Genomic DNA, 25,038 nt, shown 5'->3' on the forward strand with positions numbered 1-25,038 from the left:
CTAACTCAACAGAGTGAACACTAAGTTTGTTTTGAATTAAAAACATGCTTTAAAATAAGTTTAAACACAAATAAATTTATCCAGGTAGATAGAAGACTCCTCTACCTATGCTTTTGGTGACATTTATTTGTTGCATATTTGTTTTTCATCTCTTTGTTCTGTTAACAAATGTCCCAATCTCATTCTTCTTGGAAGTGGGAGGGGGGGCCTAAGTTTAAATGTAGATATAATTCCCTTTTTAGTTTGAAAAATTTTTTAAGGTTTTCCTTTCATGTATTTTATCTAAGATTTTGATAAACTCATGAGTTTTTTTTTATCTATATTTTTACTTGTGATCAAAGAACCAAAAACAATCATTATTTCAGAAGCCAATGACAGAAAATGACAGTGTCTAGACACCACCAACGTGAAAAACCTTGTTCAGAGCATTTTAAATCTTTTAATATCATCAAGTGTGAACTCATTGAAATGTTAAGCAAATATGTGTAAAAAGGTTTATAAAGGGAGGTTTTCAATAATGTACTAATAAAAGAAATGAATTAGACTCTGGGAATCAATGGTAAAGTAGGATTTATAACACATTCCGTGGCCTTAATCTTATGTTATAAATTATAACTTCTAATAAATAAATAATTTGTGTTGGTTTCATTTTTTTTTTATTGTCAAGAAAAAATTTTGAAAAATAGTTTTGGAATCTGAAAATAAGCTCAAATTTTTCCAAATCTGATTAATTGGCATAACACTATTATTACATATGTTATCAGCTTTTACACATTTATATTCATACATTTTCACCTTTCACATACGTTTATGTGTAGATTATCACTTTTCACACTGATTAGTGTTTTTTACTAGTTTACACATTCTTTTAAAAAAAACTTTTATTAATTCATTGTTCGTTTTTTGTTTTCTCATTAAATGATTAGTTTCATTTAACTATTATGCATAGTTGTTTTATGTGTCCATATTTTCTACATTGCGCATAATTGTATAGCATTTGAAGCTGCATTTAGAGTAAATCTATCTTCATCTTGAAACGGTCTCTACCAAACTGTCAATTTTTGGTCTACATACTTGAAACTTAATATATGGAGCATTCGGACCTGCGGAACAAAATCAATTTGATTTTTAGCTAGAAAAATAACTTAAGAGGATAAAATTGAAAAAATGGAACTTGGCAGGTGTAGTTCAATGCAATGTGTAAGCTCTATAGATATGCAAATATAGATTTAACAACGTCATTATTTAATATTTTGATATGCGTATAAACTTAGCTCAGATGGTAATGGATAACGCTAGAGCGCTGTGTGTGTGTGTTTTGGATTCAATTCTAGCTGATGAAAGCAAAGTCATTTTTATTTTTTTTTTACTTTTGAAATCGCTACCCTATATATTGGATATAATATAATAACTTATAGAAAATTGGCTCTATAATAATAATAATAATAATAATAATAATAATAATAATAAACACAAAATCTGCATAAATTGAAATATATTTTAGCATATTTTATGACTGGGCAGTGCCTTTTTGTTCATATAATCCTCCTAGGATTTGGGCAGTAGACCTACATAACCAAATATATTATGAAACTATGTTTAACCAGATTTCTTGGAGATATTTATATCATTTTGACAAAAGAGGAAGCAACAATACCATGGTGTCTGCATTCATATCAGACATATATAAAAAAGAAATACCTTTATTTTATTTATAACTTAAAAGTTATAGGAATTAAAAATAATAGAAATATTAATATAAGATACAAGCCTTGGAGAAGGGGGTCTTCATAGATTTCAGGGGAAACAACAGGAGTTTCTTAAAGGGGTTCTAGCTTTCTAAGAAATGATATCATTGCAAGAGTTGTAATGGGAGGAAAGACAAATGTAGAAGAGGTGTTATGAAGAGATAAAGGTATTTGCTAGTTTTTTTAAATGTAATAAAATTAAAGTTTGGATTTTCTTTTAATATGTTTTATTGCAAGGTTCTCTTGAAATATAAAAACATGGAAAAACTTAATTTTTATAAAAACAAAAAACCCAAAACTTACCAAAAGAAGGAAACAAGGAAAATGTGAAAAAAAATTATATAAGCATAAACACAATAAAATAGTGTTAGATAAAAAGAATTTGATATGTGGTGATTGAATGGACACACACAATACATAGCAATAAAATATTATTGAATGGACACACGATACATAGCAATAAAATATTCTGTATGCGTTAATTATGAAAGTCAACTTACCTTGCTAAAGGGTTGCTGCTAAGATCAAAGACCTGCAAGTTTTTGCAAAATTTGATATTTTCTGGAATTTCACATATTTCTGTAATAAAAAAGAGGCAGATATTATGAAAATACATATATACAACAAAAACCTTAAGCAAATTCAATATATTTAATTTACAAATAAGTTTAAAAATGCAAATTCAATATATTTAATTTGCAAATAAGTTTAAAAATGCATGATTATAGCATGCATCATGCATCCAAGTTTTTTTTTTTTTAAATGTTTATCATATTGAACCACTGAAAATTTCAAGTTCATTTGTTTTCATGAGCTCAGTTTAAGACAATCAACAAAGAAATGAAATGTTTAGATTTATTTGAAATAAAACAAAACTTAAGTATCAGTGTATATTATCTAAATTGCAAATCAATACATGACTTGATCTTGGTAAAAATGTCAAATGTTTACATATTAATCACTAAAACAAGCAGATGTTACCGTCTTTTTTTATCAAAATCTTGACAGCTATTCGAAATCTTCATACAATAATAAAAAGAAATGAATACTGAGTTTAAATACAATTTATACACGTTTAGTGAATCTTATAAAAAAAATTCCTCTAAAAATAGATAAATTTTTAAAAAATATCTTGATTTAAATAACTTAATTTGCTATAGCAATATAACGAAACAATAAATATACACACTATTAAATATTATAAGTAGTCCAATAACAAAATGATTCACATAGACCCATAGAGCAAGGGTTAATCAGTTTAAATGAAAATTCTGGAGGTTGAAGGTTCAATCCTTGGTAAAATAAAATTAAAATATAATTAAAAATTATATTAAGACTTTTACCTGGCCATAGTAATAGAAAAACAATCTACTCCCACTTCAGATTGAAATTCTGTAGATTCACAAATTTGATAAGTTGCATCTGAAGAAAGTCAGAGGTTAAGTTGGCCGAAATATTATGAGAATAAAATCTAAGATGAGAAAGGTAGTCTGAATAATACAAAATGATCCAAGTTTTCTTGTGAATTCTATGTTGCTCAAGATGACATTTTAACAGAATGACTAGTCATGAAAAAAAAGCAAAACATATGGAAAAAAGATCGCAATTAACACTTGCATCAGACAGATTATAAAAAGGATTACTTTAAGATTTCAAAAGATCATATAACTTGATATATCTATCTATCTCTCTCTCTCTATATATATATATATATAACTGCTTTTGATATCTATTAAATCCACCTGTTCACTTCATTATGATAGCAAGTATTCTTCTTTTTTTTTTTCATCTGAGCAAAAAAAAAAACACATTTCAAATATAAAGATGCATTGCTTTTCCTATAATTCTGATTAATGGTTTTTTTAATGGTAATCACCCAATTCTATGAACAGATTTGATCATAAAGAGCAACACATCTGATGAATGATGTTATTTATTTTTTTACATTTAAATTATGTTTTAGAAAATCATTAGAAGTAATAATATCATTGTGATATGCATGGCAATGTGAGAATAACTTATTACATTTGTTGAGAATTTAAGTTACAGCTTTTTTTGATTTCTTGTTTTTCTGGCATGACAAAATGAAGATGTTTCCTTGATCTGGTGAGAAGTTTGGTTTAGCCAAACAGCCTCTCTCTCTCTCTCTCTCTCTCTGGGCATCACTTCTGGCTCCAGCTACTCTTATCAATTGGTTCAGCAAAACCGTTTTCTTCAGAATTAGGATGCCTCATGTATCTATGAAGATGGAAACACAAGTGTGTGTGTGGGGGGGGGGGGCGTGCAAGAGGTTTTATTTGACAAAAAATTTATATCAACTCTTTCTCATAAAATAGTGGAATTGGTAATTTAACTTAAAAAAGAATAAAATAAACTGATTTAATTTGTCGTTTTGAAACTGTAGACTTTTTCTTTCTAGAATTGTAAGAAGTAATTTTTAGATGCAGACATCACATGCATGTTCCAATTTAACCTATCAACAGATTTGATCATAAAGAGCAACAAATCTGATAAATGATGTTATTTATCTTTTTACATTTAAATTATGTTTTAGAAAATCATTATGACCTTTACTCCTGATCTGAAATGGGACACATACATTAAATCTGTTGCCAAGGCTGCTGGAAAAATGGTGGGATCTTTCTATCGATCCAGTAGATATCTCACTGCTAATGCAATTCTCTATATCTATATAATAGCCAGGTACGTCCAAGGATGGAGTACTGTTGCCACATTTGGGCAGGAGCTGCTAGAAAGGACTTGTCCTGATTTGATAGAGTTAAAAATAGACTTCGTAGCTTCGTGGGAGATGTCCTTTTCTCTTCTCTGCAACCTCTATCTCACAGAAGAGATGTTGTGAGTTTGTCTCTGCTTTATCGTTATTTTCATGGCAAGTGCTCGACTGAGTGTCAATCTCTGGTCTCCCCTCGCCAAACTTTCACAAGAAACACTTGTCTAGCTGAAAACATTATTACTTTAATGAATTACTTTTCTCAATGAAGATAAATACTACTAGTATTAGTCAATTTATATATTTCCATTATAAGCTTTTAAATACCATCTTTCAGTCAACGTTTTCTGACTGGTCACATCTTTATTCGTCTTATGGCTGCCTGTTATTACTGTTATTTCATTTAAAAGAGGAGAAAAAATGAATAAGTCATGGGTACAAACTTATTATGTTGCCAACATTGGAAACAAACTATGGAGGGAGGGGGCAGTTTCAGAATAAACGCTGCATTGTTAACTTCAAAAAATTGCTTTTGAGACTGATATGGTCGTAACAGTGAGATGTAATCAATATTCATCAAGATCAAACTTAATCAATAAAAACAAAAGTAACATATAACGTATAAAACTATTATTAAATAAAACAATCAGAAAAATAGAAATATAAATTAAATACTGAAATAAAATGTAGGTATTAAAACTTGAATCTAAAACGAGAAAAATTAAAATTAATATAGCAGCAACTTATCTCGAAAAGAGCAAAGTAGCTGAACAGTGCCTTGGTTCCCACCAGTTTTGGCAAATAGCAAACAATCCTGAACAGAAGTGTGTGGCTCTATACAAACTATCATCAATGGTCCTGAGGTAATCTCGTCAGCATCAGACGAAGCCAAACTCTTTACCAAGAACTTTGCAGCTAATTCTACCCTTTGCGACCAAGGCAGCCAACTCCCTACATTTCCTCCTGTATCAGAAAACACACTATGTGATATACAAATATCTGTTCGTTATGTCGTCAAGCTAATCGAAAACCTTGATTCCAGTAAAGCAACTGGCCCTGACGGTATTCCAATTATAGTACTCAAAAAACTTCAATCAGAACTAGCACCCATACTTACAAAACTGTTTAAACGTTGTCTTAAGGAGAATTGCTTTCTGACTCCCTGGAAAACCTCATCAGTATGCCCTGTATTTAAGAATTCAGGTGATAAGTCATCCCCCTCGCAGTACAGACCAATAAGTCTCATGTGTGTCATGAGTAAGTTGCTGGGATCTGTGTTAAATAGAGAAGTAATCAACCATCTCAGCAAAAATAACCTTCTTAATGACATGTAATATGATTTCCGTTCTGCTAGATCTACAGCAAATGTGCTTACAGTTATATCTCATAGGATTAGTGAATTGCTTGACGGAGGCAACCTTTCTAGGGCAATTGCTCTTGACATATCAAAGGCCTTTGATAGGGTATGGCATAAAGGTTTACTTCACAAGATCTTCAGCTATGGTATATGTCTTCTCAATTATTAAATCATTTCTCTCTGATAGGTTCATAAGAGTAGTAGTTGATGGGCAGAAATCAGAAGCTCACAGTATTAATGCTGGAGTCCCTCAGGGATCCATCCTGGGCCCAACTCTCTTCCTGATTTAAATTAATGATCTTCCAAATCACATCCTTACATCATTCGTAGACATTTATGCTGATGACACTACCATCTATGGTAGCACATCTAAGACCGTAAACGACCAAGTTCACTCCGATTCTCTCTTCTCTGATCTTGAGCACGTGGTACAATGGGGAAAGGAGTGGCTGTTTACTTTTAATGCATCGAAAACCAAGCTTCTATCTTTACATCATTAATGTTCTGATCCCCATCTGGCATCAATTGAAATTAACGGCTCTCGTCTTGGGAAGGCCTCATGTTTTGACAAGCTTCCGGGCTTGACTTTCACTCCAGATCTGAAATGGAACACGTACATTAAATCTGTTGCCAAGGCTGCTGGAAAAATGGTGGGATCTTGCTATCGATCCAGTAGATATCTCACTGCTGATGTAATTCTCTATCTATATAAGAGCCAGGTATGTCCAAGGATGGAGTACTGTTGCCACATTTGGGCAGGAGCTGCTAGAAATGACTTGTCCTGACTTGACAGAGTTAAAAATAGACTTTGTAGCTTCGTGGGAGATGTCCTTTTCTCTTCTCTGCAACCTCTATCTCACATGGTAGAGAAACATTAGAACCCATTTTAGGATGTTTCTGTTATAGGAGACATAAGAATCTTTGCCTAATTTCTTTATATACTATTCTACAAACCACCCCCATATCGAATGACTTATGCTCATTTGACTATCACATTATATTAAATCTCTTTAACTAATTACCTTGACCTTCTTACATATTGGAAATATTCTAATCATTTCAACTGTACTATTTACAAAATCTATTTAACATTTAATCTATCTATCTATATATCACATTATATTAAATCTCTTTAACTAATTACCTCGACCTATATATCTATAAAAACAGAGATGTGTGTGCCACAGACGATTTCTGATTGGTTAATCCAATAATCACATCTCCTAAAAAACAATCGTTTCTACGCTCTTACCTTTACCATAAAATATTATGGCTTTATTTATTGTCCATCTTGGAAGGGTTTAATTTTTTAATAACTTGTTATTTACAAATTAAAAAAATACGAAACTAAACTACACGAAACGCGCACACACGCACACACACACGTTCACTACCGTCACGTTGTTATGGCAACCAAACCCGCTGACTTACATAAACAGTAAACACACACAGTAAATGTGATTTTCTTCATTTTCTCATTTCACTCGTGGCCTTAAATTCATTTCGGGTTTGTATTACTGTACACATAGATTCGAATAAGTTGCCAAAAAACAAATATATAACAAATAAATGTTATCAAAGGCAAGATAAATTACTTTTTTACCAAACTGGATATATTTTTCGTGTTTTTATTCAATTTAACATGTTTATTCAGCTCGAAAAGCATACAGTGTTTACCGATGTATTGGAAAATTCAAGATGGCGGCCGATTCTCTCTTTAACACGGTAAGTTTGGAAAAAGGTGTAATAAATAAAAAACCGGTTAAAATACTGTTAAAAACTTGCTCAATATATGTTACCGTGACATAGGTTGACATATATTCGGCGGGTTTTTAATAGTATTTTGTATAGTTTTTTATTTATAACACCTTTTCCCAAACTTACGGTGTTAAAGAATGTGTGAGACTGAGACGCCATCTTGAATTTTCCAACACATCGGTAAACACTGTATTCTTTTCGAGCTGAATAAACATGTTAAATTGAATAAAAACACGAAAAATATATCCAGTTTTTATCGGTTTTTTACCTTCTCTGCAGAAGTACAAAAAAAAACAAACAAAAAAAAAACGGAAGGTACTTTTACAGAATGTTAAACTAACCCTAACCGATGTTTTATGTTTAGTTTAGGAAAAGTCAGAAGAAACAAAAGTCATTATTGCATGAAATATACGTATTTAGTTGAAGTATTGTTTATGTCAATTCTTTCGAAGAAATTTAGCAAGAATACCTGTAAACCAGGAAATCGGTAAAATGTCATCATGGATGAATACTTGTCTATTATAATTTCTACCCTTGACAAATACTTAGCCATAACAAAAGAGATTTATTGTTCAGATTGTTTTTGAGATTGATTTCTAAAAAGATATTTTATAAATAAAATCGACTTTAAAATTAAAGACTTAAATTACAATAATTGAATTTAAACATTCCTATTTCAATATTTGGCACATAACACCTGCAAAAATGATCACAATGTCAGGATTTCATTTTATTTCAGAATCGATGGCAAATTGTGTAGATTGATATCTCATTATATTAAATACTAATATTTAACATTAGTTTATCATTTAAGCCGATAAAAAGCCCTTTTTTTTTTTTCGAGTCATAAAAGGATTTGGAGTTTCCTAATCAACCTTTCGGGTGCAGTTGCACGCTCTCAAAATAACTAAAGTGTTGGCTTTAAAAAAATTGGTTCATTAAAACTAAACAGGTTTAGTTTTAATAAAAAAAATTTTTTTTTTTAAATCGCTTTGGTATTTAGATATGTCGTATGGTTATCCCTAATCGCTGAATAAAACCGCTAACGAGTTGAATGATTACGACATAAAATTAAACTCGGGTTCCTGAAACGGAAACTTCATTTGTTTTTGTTTTTTTCTTATCAATATATTTACATTGTTATTTTGTTTTCATTTTCAATCATTCGAACAGTTTTCTTTTTCAAGTAATCCAAGTTACAAAATTCCCACTGTTTACTATGCTAAAATCACAATGACTAATGTATACCTATTAACCCTTATCCTTGAGTGGCCTCTGGGCCTTGATAAGTGGTGACACCCATGTAAAAAAAAAAAATCACTCGAACAGTTTTCTTTTTATAATGCACAGTTTTAAAAGTTTAAAAACTATATAGTTTTACTTCAGGAAAATTAATGGGTCAGTTTTTACGATGTACCCTGTTAAAATACTGTTAAAAACTCGCTCAATATATGTTACCGTGACATAGGTTGACATATATTCGGCGGGTTTTTAATAGTATTTTGTATAGTTTTTTATTTATAACACCTTTTCCCAAACTTACGGTGTTAAAGAGGGTGTGAGACGCCATCTTGAATTTTCCAACACATCGGTAAACACTGTATGTTTTTCGAGCTGAATAAATATATTACATTGAATAAAAACACAAAAAATATATCCAGTTAGGTAGAAAAGTAACTTATCTTGCCTTTGATAACATTTATTTATATATTTGTTTTTGACTATTTTTTCGAATCTATGTGTACAGTAATACAAACCCACGATATGAATACTCACGTTGTTATATATATATATATATATATATATATATATATATATATATATATATATATAAATGAGGTTATTGCAGTTAAAAAACATTTTTAAAACACACACACACCTTTTTCAAAGTGATCAGAAATCGTATAAAAGTAAAAAGGGTAAATTTTTACTTACTTTCCAACTTAATCACCTTTAACGTGACTTTTACAGTTTTTTTTAAATGGAATTCATTTACCGATACAAAAGAAATGATAAGTAAATAAATCCATAAATAAATATTATAAATGGTTTATTTTAATACTTGCCAGAATGCGGAGGAAAATGAATGAAGGGGGAGGGGAATAAAATAAAAACATTTTGGAAACAGAGTAAGTTTGAAAGAATTGCTTTGCACAGAAAGAAATTAATGAAAAAATAAAATTAAATTTCTTTTCTTTCTTGATTTTTTTTTAGTTTTTTATGAAAAAGGAAGTCAAAATTAAGACTATAAAAAACAATTTTTATTAAGAGCGAACCTCAGTCGTCAGGTCTGTAAAAAAAGACGTGGAATAATAAATGTTTTCTAATACAAATTGTTTTTACTTATGTGTTCATTTGTCTCTTTGAAGTTCGTTTGTTTAATATATCGGTTTGCAATATAATTTTGTCATTCTGTCAGACTCAAATTTTAAATCTATATATCTATAAAAGTGAAAGTGTGTGTGTGTGTGTGTATGTCTGTGTACATTTCCCTACGAAATAACTCTGTCAATTTTTAGTCTACAGACTCGAAATTTGATATACAGGGTACTGAGATTTGGAAAAATCTATGTGATTGGTTTTTAGCCAGAAATTTGGCGATTAAGGGGTCAAAGTTCAACGATTTGAGCTTTGAGAACTCTACCAAACTTCTCCGACAATTTTGGGTCTACACACTTGAAATTTTAGATATAGCTTCCGTGGACATGGATCTAACTTAATAACTTGATTTGAGCCCAAAACAATAAATTTTCAGGGGTCATAATAGGGGTCAAAGTTTAAAAAATTACCCCCTTTTTTTTGCTCAGCATACACCTCCAAACACCTGGGCAACGCCGGGCACCCATGCTAGTGTTTTATATTTCTGTATTGCATGTCTTCTATTGTTGAGTAGTGGAGACTTCCTTACAAGGGAAGGTGATTTTTTTGTATACGTGCTTGTGAACAGGGTAAGCCAGCGAGGTGAATGTCAACAAACTTTAATGAAATGACATGACAAGTGCGTTATCGACCAAAAAATAAACACAAAATTTCTGTTTCTTAATAAAGACAAAAAAGGAATAAAAGGGACAGATTTGTCTCTAGGAATGATGCAGACTAGACTTGTGGTTTAAAGAAAGGAAAAGATACACATAGAAACATATAGGGAGCTGTTTTATCCTTTTTTATTTTCAGTGTACCATGTTGGCTACCTGTGAGAGTAAATTCAAATTACAGAAGTTGTGTTTTTGTTTTTATTTAAAAAAAAGTTTTGTTATTTGCTAATAGGAAAAAACAAAAAACAACTTTCAAAGCATCCCATAGAATGTAGATAAATGTCTAAGTCAATAAATTAAGAACTCTATTAAGTCATTCAAGATTATTAGATTTCTTGTCAGGTCGTTCATACACAGCTACAATAACCCAGTAATAACTGGCACATGGTTGGGTCATCAAAAACTAAATTCGTCAAACCATCAAAATAAAAACATAAAACATGATGATTAGTACGAGGGGCGTGCAATAAGTAATGCCCCTGACCCACTTCCCATAGCAGTAGAGCAACAAAACTTGGCACAGTTATTAGTCTTTCTCTACATAGGAACCACCCAGAGTTATGCATTTCTCCCATCGTTTGATGCAGCTCTAGAGACCATTTTTGTAGAACACCCCAGGTTGGTCTTCCAACCACGACGTGAATTCAGAAATCAAGGCTGCATCATCTGGGAAACGCTTTCCTTTCAAAAACAACTTCATGGCTGGGAAGAGGTGAAAGTCAGAGGGTGCAAGGTTAGGAGAGTAGGGAGGGTAGGGGATGATTTCATAAACACATGCCCATGCTTCTGATCTGGCGACATGTGAGTTGTGGACCGGAGCGTTGTCCTGCAGGAGGAGGGTATCTTTGCTGATCTTGCCCCGCCTTTTGATTTTGATAGCTTCCCTTAATTTCCTCAAAAGTGAAGCATAATAATAATAGGCTCCTGTAATTGTGGTACCCTTTGACAGGAAATCTGTCATCACTACTCTGTCTTGGTCCCAGAAGATTGTGAGCATGACATTGCCAGTGGAGGGCTGCACCCTTGCCTGCTTTGGTGGTGGTGAGTCCAAGTGCTTCCACTGCATTGACTGGGCTTTGGTCTCTGGATCATAGTGATGGACCCAGGTTTCATCCTGTGTAATCAGTCTTTTGAAAAACTTCGACTCATCTTCTTCACACATCTCCAAATTCATCCTCGAGCACTTGACGCATTCTCGCTTCTGAAATGGTATGAGCAACCTGGGAATCCCTCTGGCAGACACCTTATGCATATGCAAATGGTCATGAATGATAGTTTCTACATACCCTATACTAATCTTGACATCTTGGGCTATTTGGCAAATAGTAATGCACCGATCTTCCAAAATGGCAGCCTCAACTTGAACGACAGATGCCTCATCAATGGCAAGAAGGGGGGGTGACCAGGTCTGGGAGCTGTTTCCACAGACTTCCAGCCATGTTTGAATTTACGATGCCAGCGTTTTATAAGGTCATATGATGGGGCATTATCACCATAAGTTTCTTTCATTTCATCAAAAGTCTCCTGTGGTGTGTGTCCTTTGAAATACAAAAACTGGATCACTGCTCGACATTCAACAGTCTCCATTTCACACCTGACTCTGTTCAAACATCTGTAAAACAGAAACCACAATTAGTTCAGAGCTGTAATTTGCTAAATAACCCGTAGAGATAGAAATCATTGCACATGCAAAATTTCAACTAGATCAGAAAACAGGAAGTGGGTCAGGGGCATTACTTATTGCACACCCTTGTAAAACCAGGATCTTCATGCTTTTGCCTAGGCTTGAACTCTACAGAAAATCTGATAATCTATAATATTTCTAAAAGTCGATAAAAAGTATGTCAAAATGTTAGTGTATGTTTATAACTACATAAATGACAAATATATATATATATATATATATATATATATATATTCCCCAAAATTAAAAGGTTAATTAATAATCTTACTGTCAAAATTGCAAAACTATTTTCACCATAAGAAAAAAAATCAAGTGCAAACACCTCTCTCTTGTTCAGAACAAAGATGAAAAATGTTTTTTGGGGCTTGCCTTCTTTTCTTGGGAATAATCACATCCATGGTTGAATGTTGTTAGAAAAACATGGCTGCAAATCGTCTCAAGTAGAATCTTCTTTAAAGAAAGGTCAAGTTATAGTGGATGGTGGTGGTGACAGCGAACACTAATTCATCAAGAAAATGCAAGTGCATTCTGGTAAAAAAAAAACAAAGTCTTGTGAGAGTTGATGAAATATAAATACAGCTCTCAGCAGACATAAGTGGTGATTGAAAACTACTTTCTGCTACTAGGCTGACATTTAAGGGAGAAATGAAGTATAAAGTGAGAAAGTTAAAGGTGAGAAAAGGAAAATAGCTGAAGACATTGATTTGTGCCTTTTCTTTTGCAGCCTTCAAGTTAATACACAATTATAATAACAAGACAAGTTAATACATAATTATAATAACAAGAAAAAAGAATGGACTAATTTACAAGTGTGTGGTGGTTTTAGATTGTAGCCAAAATTAGAGGATGAACAAGGTTGGCAATATTATGAATACAAATGGATTTGAAATAGTTTTGTCTCAAATATAAGTAATAAATAATTTCTTTGCATATCTTTCACTAAAGAATAATTGGTCAATGTGCGCTAGAGTACCAACTACAAACTTACTTTCAAAAAGTTAATTTTTAGAGGTATTCAGCTCTGTTTTGAGTGAATATCACATTTACAATTGTCACCAATAAGTATTTTTTCATGATATTATTCAATGTATTTCGTATTGTTTTCACTGGTAGCCATGTTTTTTTTTTGAGTGTGCATTGAAAAATTGAAACTGAGATAACTTTCCCAGCCCCTCTCTTACACATATGAAAATTAAATTTAAGATAAAATGATCCCCCCTGTTTGTGGGCCATTCTAGCTTTTTAGGACAGTACAAAAAATGCTATGGGAGATAAATTGTGTGTATATGTTTTTTTAATAGGAGTTCAGGCTTAAAAGTTAGTAAAAAAAAAAAAATATATATATATATATATTCTACCACAAACTCTAGTTTCGAGTGGCAACACCCCACCCTAAAAATCATAAAACCACACACGAACTTCTCATACGAGTAGACCTAACTTCATAAAAACAATCCACATAATTTATATTCCATAAAAAATGTTGCTTAACTGCTCTAAAGAGGTTAGAATGAATCAGAAATAGATCACTTATCTTTGATTTTCGACTCTAAATTCTAAACTATTTGTCTATTTTGTTTTTTTTCCACCAAGAGTGCTCACTCGTGATTGCCCTTTAAAAACTTAATTGCGGAGATGAGCAAAGAATATTACACATATCTAGAATAAGTTTTCCTCTTCATGCTAAAAGTATCAACTGATATGTTTTGAAAGAAAGGAAATTATTTGTTAATGAAATAAAAGTCTTCTACCAATCTCCTAATTAATTATTTAAAGTATGGTGAAATCAATATGTTTAGAGAAAAAGGAAAGGAGCCGAAGATAGATTTTGAGATGAAATCATTTTATTTGTTCTTTTCTTTAAAACAAAATTACTTTTAGTACTGTTGCAGATTATGGATTATGCTGAATTAATGTTAATATTTATACAAATCCATTCTGAACATCTTAACTATTCTGTACTATCATTTAACTTAAACAAAAGATACCATAAATCTAAAATCCTCTTTAAAAATAGCATGTTCCATAAATTGCATAAGTATCAAAATCAAAGTATGAAATACAAAAATATTTTCAAGCTGAAAGTATTATGGACATCCTACGAAAAAATGTTTGCACAAAATTAGAAGAACGTTTATGGAAGAAAACAACTTAATATAAAGACAAAGTTATTTATCTGTGTACTTTTCTAAATTACAATACAAAGTTTTAGATTTAGCACTAGAATATGTGACGTGATTGTCAAGATGTCATTAATCTATGCAAATTAGACATTGTTTCATATGAAATACAAAAAGTAGGAAAAGTAAAGAAAGCGATGAAACTTTCGCAGATAATTGTTTTTAAGCAACAAAAAATATATGCAACAAAAACATTTTTTATATGTACATGTCAACTGGAAGCAACAGAATTTAGGAGTCTTATGGGGGGGGGATAATTCTATTTTAGTCTTGTGAATTAGTGGAGTTGAATTTTTTTTTTTAATTCTTTTTTTACATCAGAAATTATCGGTTATTATTTTAAAGTTAAATCTATCAAGTCCATTGCCCAGAATGAAAGACATGGATGGAATGTGCAACTTGTTTGCACTCTTATGATACTGCATGTCATTTGTTCTGTGATAAATTTGTGTAAAGAGAAATTGTTTCGGACTAAGGCAATTATCGTAGATGTTTTTAACTGAAAAAATAAATCACCCGAAATATCAATATGTTATACAATTGATGGAAATTTTGAAATAAACATTATCATCGATAATACTCTTTTATTCTGTGAATGCAGTTTCATAAAGATAAATAATTTTGTTGCACATTAGGGCCCTGCAAATCGAGGAACTCGGCACATTAACTAGTTTGCATAGCTAAACCAAAAAGAAAGAATAATAAAAAGTTTAAGGGGGAATTCACGATAAATCAAATATTTTAAAGCCAGTTTAAAACATTTACAATAAGCAAAGGATTTCAGAATGTAGATCTAGTAAAATAAAGTTACAAATAGTCTTGAAGCCAGAGAAAATATTTGCAATAAACACAGGTAATAGTTATTAGACACAAAGGATTGACCGAATTTAGTTAAAGTGCTTACGTAAGAGGAACAATGTTTTTGTTATAATTTGAGTTTTCTAGATTGAGAGAGGATCGAGCTCGACAATCGATCGTCATTATTATGTCCTAGGAAGTAAGACGAGTGTTCGATCTAATGTAATCGACAACAAGTATGTAGACTGGATCCTCTCGGAAAACTAGGAGGCAGAGAGACTCCAAAGAACACAACCAAAGTAATATGAAATATAACCAGTTGTCACGGTGTTCCTTCGGATGAAAAGGAACAGTAAAAAAGCTATTCTTTTGCTTGTTTACCCCACAAACAAGGATACATTTTGTGAAATGTATCCTTGTTTGTGCAAACACACACACACACACATTATTGACTGTTGTCCATGTACAGTTATACATACGTTACTTTGAACCTTTCACACACATACACACAGGCATTTTCTTTTATACATGCATTCAAGAGACACGCTTGGTGTCAGTATATAAACCGGCTACACCAGTTATGAATATAGGAATAAGTGGTTCATCAATCATATTCAAATATTCCATGAATAGGATTAAATCAAAGTGCATTAAATCAATGAGCATTTATGTTGAAGGAAGCAGTTCATATTTACTTAGAGAAGTTGTAATGAATGAAAGGTAATATCATAGAATAATAAATGAAACAATTAAAAATGGATAAAAGAAGTCTCGATGTAGATATTCGTGTGTGAGTGAAAGTCACGCAGATTTCCTCCAAGTATGATTGTTTAGTAAGAATCAGGTACGTCTGAATTAATTTAAGAAATTTTCAATCCTAATGAAACAGATAGTTTCTGGAAACATGCAGTAGATATATTGGCAGGAAAACCTTGTAAGAATTATATATAATGCTGATGTTCATAGTCAGTATGGGGATTGAATTTACAAGGAAATAATGGGCTTTATTTTATTAATATCAGATAATAAAAAGGAAGGAACCAAGGTTCAGAGACAATTATATTGAAAATGAAATAAATGAAAATAAAGATCTTTGAAATTCTGTTTATTTAATATCAATTACATTTGTTCTTTTTTTTTAAATCTTTTAATAATTTCTTTTAAAAAACACATTTCTATGCTAAATCTGTAAAAAAAAAAACAAACATCAGCAGGTTATACAAGCAGTTAGATTGAAAAAAAAAACAAAAAAAAAACATCAGCAGGTTATACAAGCAGTTAGATTGAGAAAAAAAACAAAAAAAAATTGTATTACATTTTTTAAGTTTTCTAGAAACAGAAAAAGATTAAGCTATAACTAATCATTTGAAATCCTGACCTTGTGTTACAAAAGATTCTTTTAATAATAAAAAAATCAGACACAGAAATTGAAGGAAACCTAAATATAATTTTTATAAATCTATTCAAATGATAAGAAAAGGACGTCTTTTGTATATTGCTATTAGAGCAGTAGAAAAGCTCTTAACTTCAATTTTTTTTATGGGGGGGGGGGATATTGTTTCGGTTGTTTTCTATAAATTTTGTTTGAAATTCCAATTATCTTCAACAATGTATAATATACATACATTTTAGATTTTTGTATGCTTGCTTTTCTTTATTTCAACTATCTCCGTAATATAGAGCTTAAGACAGAATTTTTTTCCAACAAATAAAAAGTGAACAGAAAAGGAAGAGTATTGATATATGTATAATGCATTTTTTAATGCTAAAAAGGAAGGGAGAGGGTAAAAATGTTTACCTTCAAGCCACACGAACATTTTTCTCATCTTATTTATATTTTTTAGTCTTCGAACACTTAACTGCACAATTCTTCAATTTTATTTAAAAAAAAGGGGGGGGGGTAAAATCTGGGGTTAGCAAAAAGTAAAAAGGTTTTTTTTTTATTTTACTTAATAGAAACGAATAAGACAAGTTTTTGTTCACAGCTAATTATTAATTAGCTACTTATTTCAACTTATATTTTACAATAATAAACAAATCAATAAAAATTGCTTTTATTTTAAATAAACACCATGCAATTTTTGGGTAGCAAGCTGCTATCTCGAAAACAATTTTTCTTTTTTCTAAGTAAAACTCCCTTTCTGCATCTAAAGATGACGGACGGCTTGATATTTGGAAGAAGAGGTTGCAAAGTAAACTTGTTACTAAAGACATGGGGATATTGTGAAATGAACATGTTAACTGCAACACCAAAATGGCACAAAGGAAAAACCCTAAACTATCTGAGAACCAAGTCAGCTCTGATAATATGAAAAGATGACAAGTATATATGATACACTCATAAGTAAATATGAAAACATTGTTCAAGCCAAGGATCATGCATTACTGCAGGTCTAGTAGCATAGAAACAAATAATCTTATATTATTTATCAACAATAAAATTTGAAAATACAACAATCATTTATTATTTCATTAAAAGTTACAGTATCTTTTGAACATATTCTCCTGGAATGGTATAAAAATGAGAAAAAAAAAACGTTAGAATTAAAATGAAAGTTACAAAAAGTGAAAATACAAATATAAGAAGCCGTGCATGGTCCCCTTTTGGTGCTGCATGTGAGATGACGCCACAAAAAATAGTAAAGAAATGATGAATGTGAGAAGTAACGTTGCCTTCACATTTTCGCCAAGTTTCAGAAAAATCTAATGGATGGGGCAAAAGTTATGGGGTAAAAAGTGTCATTTTTTTTGCAATTTTGAGGCATTTGTGACCCCTTTTGAGCTCCTGGGAGCGCAGAATCCCAGTGAAAATGAACAAACGGTGCAGTTTCACGCCTTAAGATATGTATATTTGAATTCAGCACCATGGAAAACCACTATATAGACATACATATCAAGTTTTTGAGTTATATGAAAAAAGAGCTCCAAAAAGCCATGATTTTTTAACCATAAAAGTCCCAGAACGATGGGAACCAAAATTTTGTCAGGGTCACCCATACTGAATTTATATTGAGAACAATGGCCTCCACATTTTGGCCAAATTTCAGGAAAATCTAATGGATGGATCAAACGCTATGGTGTAAAAAGTGTTATTTTGGGCCATTATGAGGCATTTTTGACCTTTTTTGAGCCCCTGGGGATGCCAAATTTCAGTGTAAATGAATAACGGTCCAGTTTCAGGCCTTAACACATGTATATTTGAGTTGACCACCGTGAAAAACCATCAAGTTTTTGTTGAGAAATATGAAAAACGAGTCATAAAAAAGACACGTTTTTAGCACTGAAAGTCCCTGGGGACACGAACCAGAATTTTGACAGGGTCACCCATATTGGATTTATATTGAGAACAATATGCTCCACATTTTGGCCTAGTTTCAGAAAAATCTAATGGATGGATTAAAAGTTATGGGGCAAAACGTGTCATTTTCTGCCATTTTGGGGCATTTTTGACCACTTTTGAGCTCCTGGGGATGCAACAGGAATTTTTGCAAAAAAATTTTTTTTTTTTTTACTGTGCACATCTATTTAATGAAATACAATTTGTAGCAAAATTTCAGAAAAAACTAATCGACGGTTATTTGGCAATGGTTCAGACTAACAGATGCACGGATGCCACTGAAAACATAGGTCCCTCTCCGATAAATCAGGGAGACCAATTTGGAATGAAAATATTAACCTTCTATACTAGTGACACAAGAAGAATTTATAAGAAAATTAATGAAAGGCTTGGTTGCATCAGACAGAAAAACGAAATAAGGTATGTGTCATAGATAATTCTCAGATAAACAAATTGTTTTATCTCAAAAGATGCCCTTCTAAATGAAATGGTTTTGAAAATAAAGAAGTGCAAGCTGTACACAAAACTAGATTTTAAAATCATATTATATAAGTTCTATGTAATGCATAAAATTATATACTATAAAGTTCTATGTAATGCATAAAATTATATACTATAAAGTTCTATGTAATGCATAAAATTATATACTATAAAGTTCTATGTAATGCATAAAATTATATACTATAAAGTTCTATGTAATGCATACCATAAAATATAAAAACTATTTTAACAGATGCCCTTTTGGATCACTAATAGAGTAGTTGGCTTTCAAAGAAAATTGAATAAAATAATTTAAAGAGATTGTCTACAGGAGTGTTCATTAATGCAGATGAGATAACTATTTGCAGAAATTAAAATGAATATGACTAATTTAACAAAATTTAAAATGTTTCAACTTACTCTGCCGAGTAATGAAAAACAAAACATTCGGCTATAATAATTCAATAACTTGAGTGCTATTGCTTCTGCCCGTCACACCAATAATGTCCTGGGTAAGTTTGACACTGTTGTCTAAACTTCCGAACTTCTGTAGACGTAACGCACCTTCTTTCAACTCCAAACACACTTCTGCTAATTAAACTTATTTCTTCGAAATCCAATTTCAAAATGAACGTGCCCTTTAAAAAATCAACCCTCTTTTATCTCCAACCAGGAGCATCTCATCTGCATATCATGTGGTCACATTGCAGACATATAAAGAGATAAGGCAGCCATTTTTCTTTCTTTCTTCTTCATTCATTTCTTTCCACGACCGACCCGTTGAATTATGCACACGTGCTAGTTAGGTAAGTCGCACGTTTCCCTATACCACCCCCCCTGATCTCATGATCACACACAGGGCAGGGGGGCAGTCGCCTTTGCCGGGTACTTCTTTGAAGAATCGGGGAACACTTCCTCATTGCTATCTTCCTCACTACCACTGTTATTGCCACCAGTCTGTTCCATTATCCCCTCTCATAGTTCCATATGCGGTGTTTCACAATAAGGGCAAGGAAGCAGTATCCGTCTTTGTCAGGTACTCCTTCGAACAATCGGAGGCATCACTTCCTTGGTTCCATCTTCCTCAGTATGTTCTATCATCCCCTCTCGTGGTGCTATAGGTGGTGTTTCACAATCATGGAGAGTGGGCAGTATTCGTCTTTCAGGTACTTTGATGAGGAACTGGTAGTATTACTTCCTCGTGTCCATCGTTCTCATCACTATTGCCACCAGTATGTTCCATCATTCCCTCATCTGGTTCTGTAGGTATTGTTTCTATGCTCACTTTAAGGGCAGTAGGCGATCAGGATTATCCCTGACCTGTATGTGATCTTCCTCATTGTCCTCAGAATCAGAAGAGGTATAACAGGGATGGATATATTTTACATGACGTGGTACACCATCAATCAACATGGTCTGAGGACTTATGATTTTGTCTATTTTTCCTCTGCAAAATTTTACAGTGCAATCAGTATTTAGGGGTTTTACCCAAACACGGTCTCCCACTTGATATGGTGTATTGACAACGCTAACCACTGATGGTGTGACATCAATTCCTTTTATACGCTGTTCATATCGATAAATCCCATTAGCTGGTGCAGTTTCTGGTGTTGCACCGTCCTTTGGTGTCACATTATACCAGTACAGAGCTTCTGGAATGGGACGCTGCCCGCAATTCTTTTAATGGTACGGTGACACCGCTCCGCTATACCGTTACCTTCGGGAAAATATGTACATCGGTAACGCATTCTAATCCCCCATTCCTGCGTAAATTTCTGAAATTCTTGACATCGAAACATAGTGGCGTTATCAGTCAGAATTTCAAGCACCACGTTCAAAAAAGACAGCTCTCAACTGTCGTATAATGCTAGATGCATCCTGTCGTGTCAACAGGCACCATATCGTGAAACGTGTCGGGCCACAATCTGTCAAGATCAAAAAATGCTTGCCCTCATAATGCGTTACATCCATTCCTACTCAATACCAGTTGTCCTCCACCTCAAGCTTCCCTTTTTGCCATTGGGACGGTGCCGGATCAATTCGCTGACACTCTTCACACGAGCGTATAGTTGCCTTGATTGATGCTCTTCGGACAAAATATGTTGTCCTCCGAATTCCGGGATGTCCACTCTGCTGATGTACGGATCTGGTCAGGTGTTAATTGATCTGTTACTGTCACGCATGTCTGTTGTGGAGGATCAGATCCCTGCCTCATTACATCAACATCAATCCACCTCTTTGGTACTCTAGTCAAGCTATCAGCCAAATTCTGCATCAATGAAACTAAGGTAATGTCCACCTGCAAGCTGTATTCGTCAACTAGACGCTTTATTATTGCCAGTCTCCTTCGTACTAATATCTCACTTGCAGCTCTAGTCTTAACTCGAGCCTTTCCAGTCAAGGTGTCGGTCAACCAGTGGTAAACACACAATGAGTCAGTGTGGAGATGCACAACCTTAGCCTGCCATTGCAATGCAAGATTAAGCCCTTTTAACGTGGTATCAAGTTCTGCCAAATTTATATGCTGGCCATCATTTTTCAGACTAAGCCAGCATGCATCTTCCAGAACAGCACCCAATTGTTCCAACACGACACCTGTAGCCAGTGAACTTGCATCAACCCATGCATTCAGTTCGTTTCCAGATACTTGCCACTCACCCTGGACAACATTTCAACCATCATTTGCTGGAGAGAATCATCATCAACCATGTCGTCTCATCCTTTGGTTACTGCAGTTACTCTTCTTTTTAACACTCCTGTTGCCGATAGGAGCCATCCACAGACAGGTAGATGTCCTACTAATTTATCGCAAATAGAAAACACAATGCGTCTTGTCAACACACTGGGTAACTCTGGAATCGCGCTCCCTCGCTTCCATCGCAAAGTATTGCTCTCCTCCCAGACATCTAGGCCCAAGACGGGCACCCCATCCTTTAGGCGCTTAGGGTCTTTGCTTATTAACCCAAACGATTCCAGTTTTATTCGAACCACATCTGCAGACATTATATCCTCATTAACGTAGATGTCGTCAATGTAAGCTGAAGCAGCTTTTGCTGTGGTCTCATCCTGCATCAAAACAGTTTTAATAATAGTTATCATTATTAAGGGTGCTACATTTAGGTTTTGACCTAAACGTGTCAAACAATATCATTTTCCCTTGATTATTACTGAGTGAAATGGCCATAATGACTCATGGACACATATATGCAGGTAGGCTCTCTTTAAATCCAGCAGTGCTACATTACTCCCTTTCTGACGCCACTCTCTTAGTTTAGCAGCACACACATTTGCGTTTCCAGTGAAAGCATCAGCATGTTGATTCAATTCTCAGTAATCCATTATGGGCCAAATTTTGTCTTTAGTAGGTTGTTCAACAGTCATGAGCGGAATTAATCCTTTGGGTGGTCCCAGACGTTCCTGTGGATATGGTATTAACCATCCGTTATCAATCCACATCTGAAGTTCTTCATATGCGGCCCTATTCTTTGTGGAAACGGCATACTCTGGAATGGTATTGCACAGCCGATCTGGTACCTGGCTCATAGTCCATTTCCACTTTGCAGTCCACGCCTTTTTGTTGTCGTCAAACGTAGCACAGAAGTCCTTTTCTTCAATAGACATGGCTGCACAGACTTCTTTCCCTTCTCCAAGCATTACACCTCCAGTCACTGTGATTATGACGCCTCCTAGTGCTTGTATTACATCAATTCCAATCAACATATCATAGCCAAGAGGTTTTTCTTGCATCACCAGAACGTCAACTTTGGCTGTGTCACCCTTCTCAGTACAGATCATGACTGTCCCTTTACCACAACATGCTCGGTACAAGCCATTGATTGTCATAATATCAACTGGTTCCTCCCACCACATCTGACAGTGATGTGCACTAACTATAGACCGGGAACACCCCGTGTCTATGAGTGCTGAACACTGCACATTGTCAATTTTAACGGCAATCCTGTGTTTATTGGTCGGCAAATGGCAAGGGTGGCGATAGTACCTTGCCCCCTACGTCGTTTCCCGAACAGTTGCGAGATATGTGCCCAAATTTATTGCAGCGATAGCATTGTTCTCTGTGCTCGTAGATATACACACCTCCTATCACTCCGGCACTCCTTAGCAAAATGATTGGCCTCCCCACATAGCACACTGGCTCTACACACCTATTACTACTTGGGAGAGAATCTACATTGCCTCCATGCGGTTTGACTGCTGCATGTCAAATACTAGTTGCTGCTGCAATTGGCTCCTGTTCCTTATAGATGTTTCGAGCTCGGGCTAATAACTCATCTCTTGTCAATTCATCAATTCGTGACGATGCCCGCAACAGTTTGTTGATCTCCTCAGGTAAGCCTACTAAAAAAGCACAGCTTAATATTTTGTCGTTGACCCCACCAAATAGTACCGATAACTTTTGTATGTTGGCTAGGTACACGTCAACCGTTTCCTTGGGGTGAAGTCGCCAGCTCGTGAACTGTTAAACGCTGTATACAGGCCTTGCTTGATTTCATCCCAGTCTGGTTCATCCCCGAGTTGCTGGTAGACTGCATAGGCCCATCCAGTTAACCTCAGAGGAATGACTGTGGCTGGTTCTTTAATTCTGCACAGTTTACAGATCTTCTCAGCCTTTTCAACCCATTCGACGACAGACCGTCAAACTCGGGTTTCAAGCGAAAGTCGAATCTGTCCATTTTCTGCCTTTCAAGTCACCGCATACCGAGAGCTGAAATAGCTTATAATTCAATAACTTGAGTTTTATTTCTTCCGCCCGTCACACCAATAATGTCCTGGGTAAGGTTGACACTGTTATCCAAACTTCCAAATTCCTGTATACTTAACACACCTTCTCTCAACTCCAAACGCACTTCTGCTAATTCAACTTATTTCTTCGAAATCCAACTTCAAAATGAACGTGCCCTTTAAAAAAATCAACCCTCTTTTATCTCCAACCAGGAGCATCTCATCTGCATATCAAGTGGTCACATTGCAGACATTTAGAGATAAGGCAGCCATTTTTATTTCTTTCTTCTTCATTCATTTCGTTCCACGACCGACCCGTTGAATTATGCACACGTGCTAGTTAGGTAAGTCACGCGTTTCCCTACAAAAGTGGTGGTAGGGGGGATTAGCCAAGACTCTGCAAAGTTGAAACCGTTAAAACTAACTTTGCAACAGTTGGAATATTTGCTTATTGCAACTGTTGGATTCTTGATTGTTCGCTAAATATTCACAAACGCAAAAATGAAATGAAAGATATGAAAAGAGTAAGCAATTGATTCTTGATTATACAGGGTGAAATGATAAAATTGTTGGCCTGGAAAAGACGATATGATTCCATTTCCGTTTGATGAAAAACCAGTTTTATTTTTTTGTTGCAGACCATCTACTAGTTGACCAGAGCATCATTTCTGAAAGTAACACAATGTTCAACAGTCATTGAACTCTCTGTAGTCTATCATAGGTCACGCTTTATTCTTGTTAGTCTGTACGATCGCTATTAACGAAATTAAGGCCTTAGCTGAACCTATGTCAGTCTGCGAAAACCTCCTTTAGCCAAGATTGAATCAGTCTGATGTTCAAAGTGTCAGTGTCCAGTGTCTGTTGCAATTCCATTGAGATCTGGTGAGATTTTAATAGTATTTTAATTTTAACATATCAAACTTTTATTCTGATCAGCAAATTTTTATTTGTTATTGCTGTAGCATGTTATTGGCATTACAAAAACATAGTTGATTTTCTTTTCAAATAATGTGGTCCCACACAAATAACTGGGAAAATAGAAACATTTTCCAATTATAATCGAGGGGATGGGGGTTATTTGAATATAAAATCTGTTGCCTCCCTTAAAAGTAAAATTTTATTTTATTTTTTTGTACAATAAACATATTAACATTAATATAAAAACGGCTTCATTGCATCCCAAGTAACAC

General features: G+C 33.8%; 1 protein-coding gene across 24 annotated transcripts in view; it reads right to left on the reverse strand.

Annotated features, from left to right (window-relative positions):
* LOC145279892 (protein scribble homolog) overlaps positions 1-25,038 on the reverse strand; it is a 772,271-nt gene that overhangs the window by 566,057 nt on the left and 181,176 nt on the right. For 23 of the 24 annotated variants that reach the window (XM_080131386.1, XM_080131379.1, XM_080131375.1 and 20 more), the window contains exon 3: positions 2,249-2,327. In XM_080131386.1, coding sequence (XP_079987512.1) covers positions 2,249-2,327 — 79 coding nt within the window. Of the gene's footprint in view, positions 1-2,248; positions 2,328-12,682; positions 12,753-25,038 lie in introns of those variants that run through there. The other variant, XM_080131391.1, reaches the window with a different exon arrangement.

This window comes from Euprymna scolopes, chromosome 7 (assembly GCF_053919585.1).
Source record: "Euprymna scolopes isolate OS-2025 chromosome 7, ASM5391958v1, whole genome shotgun sequence".
Taxonomy (NCBI): Eukaryota; Metazoa; Mollusca; class Cephalopoda; order Sepiida; family Sepiolidae; genus Euprymna; species Euprymna scolopes.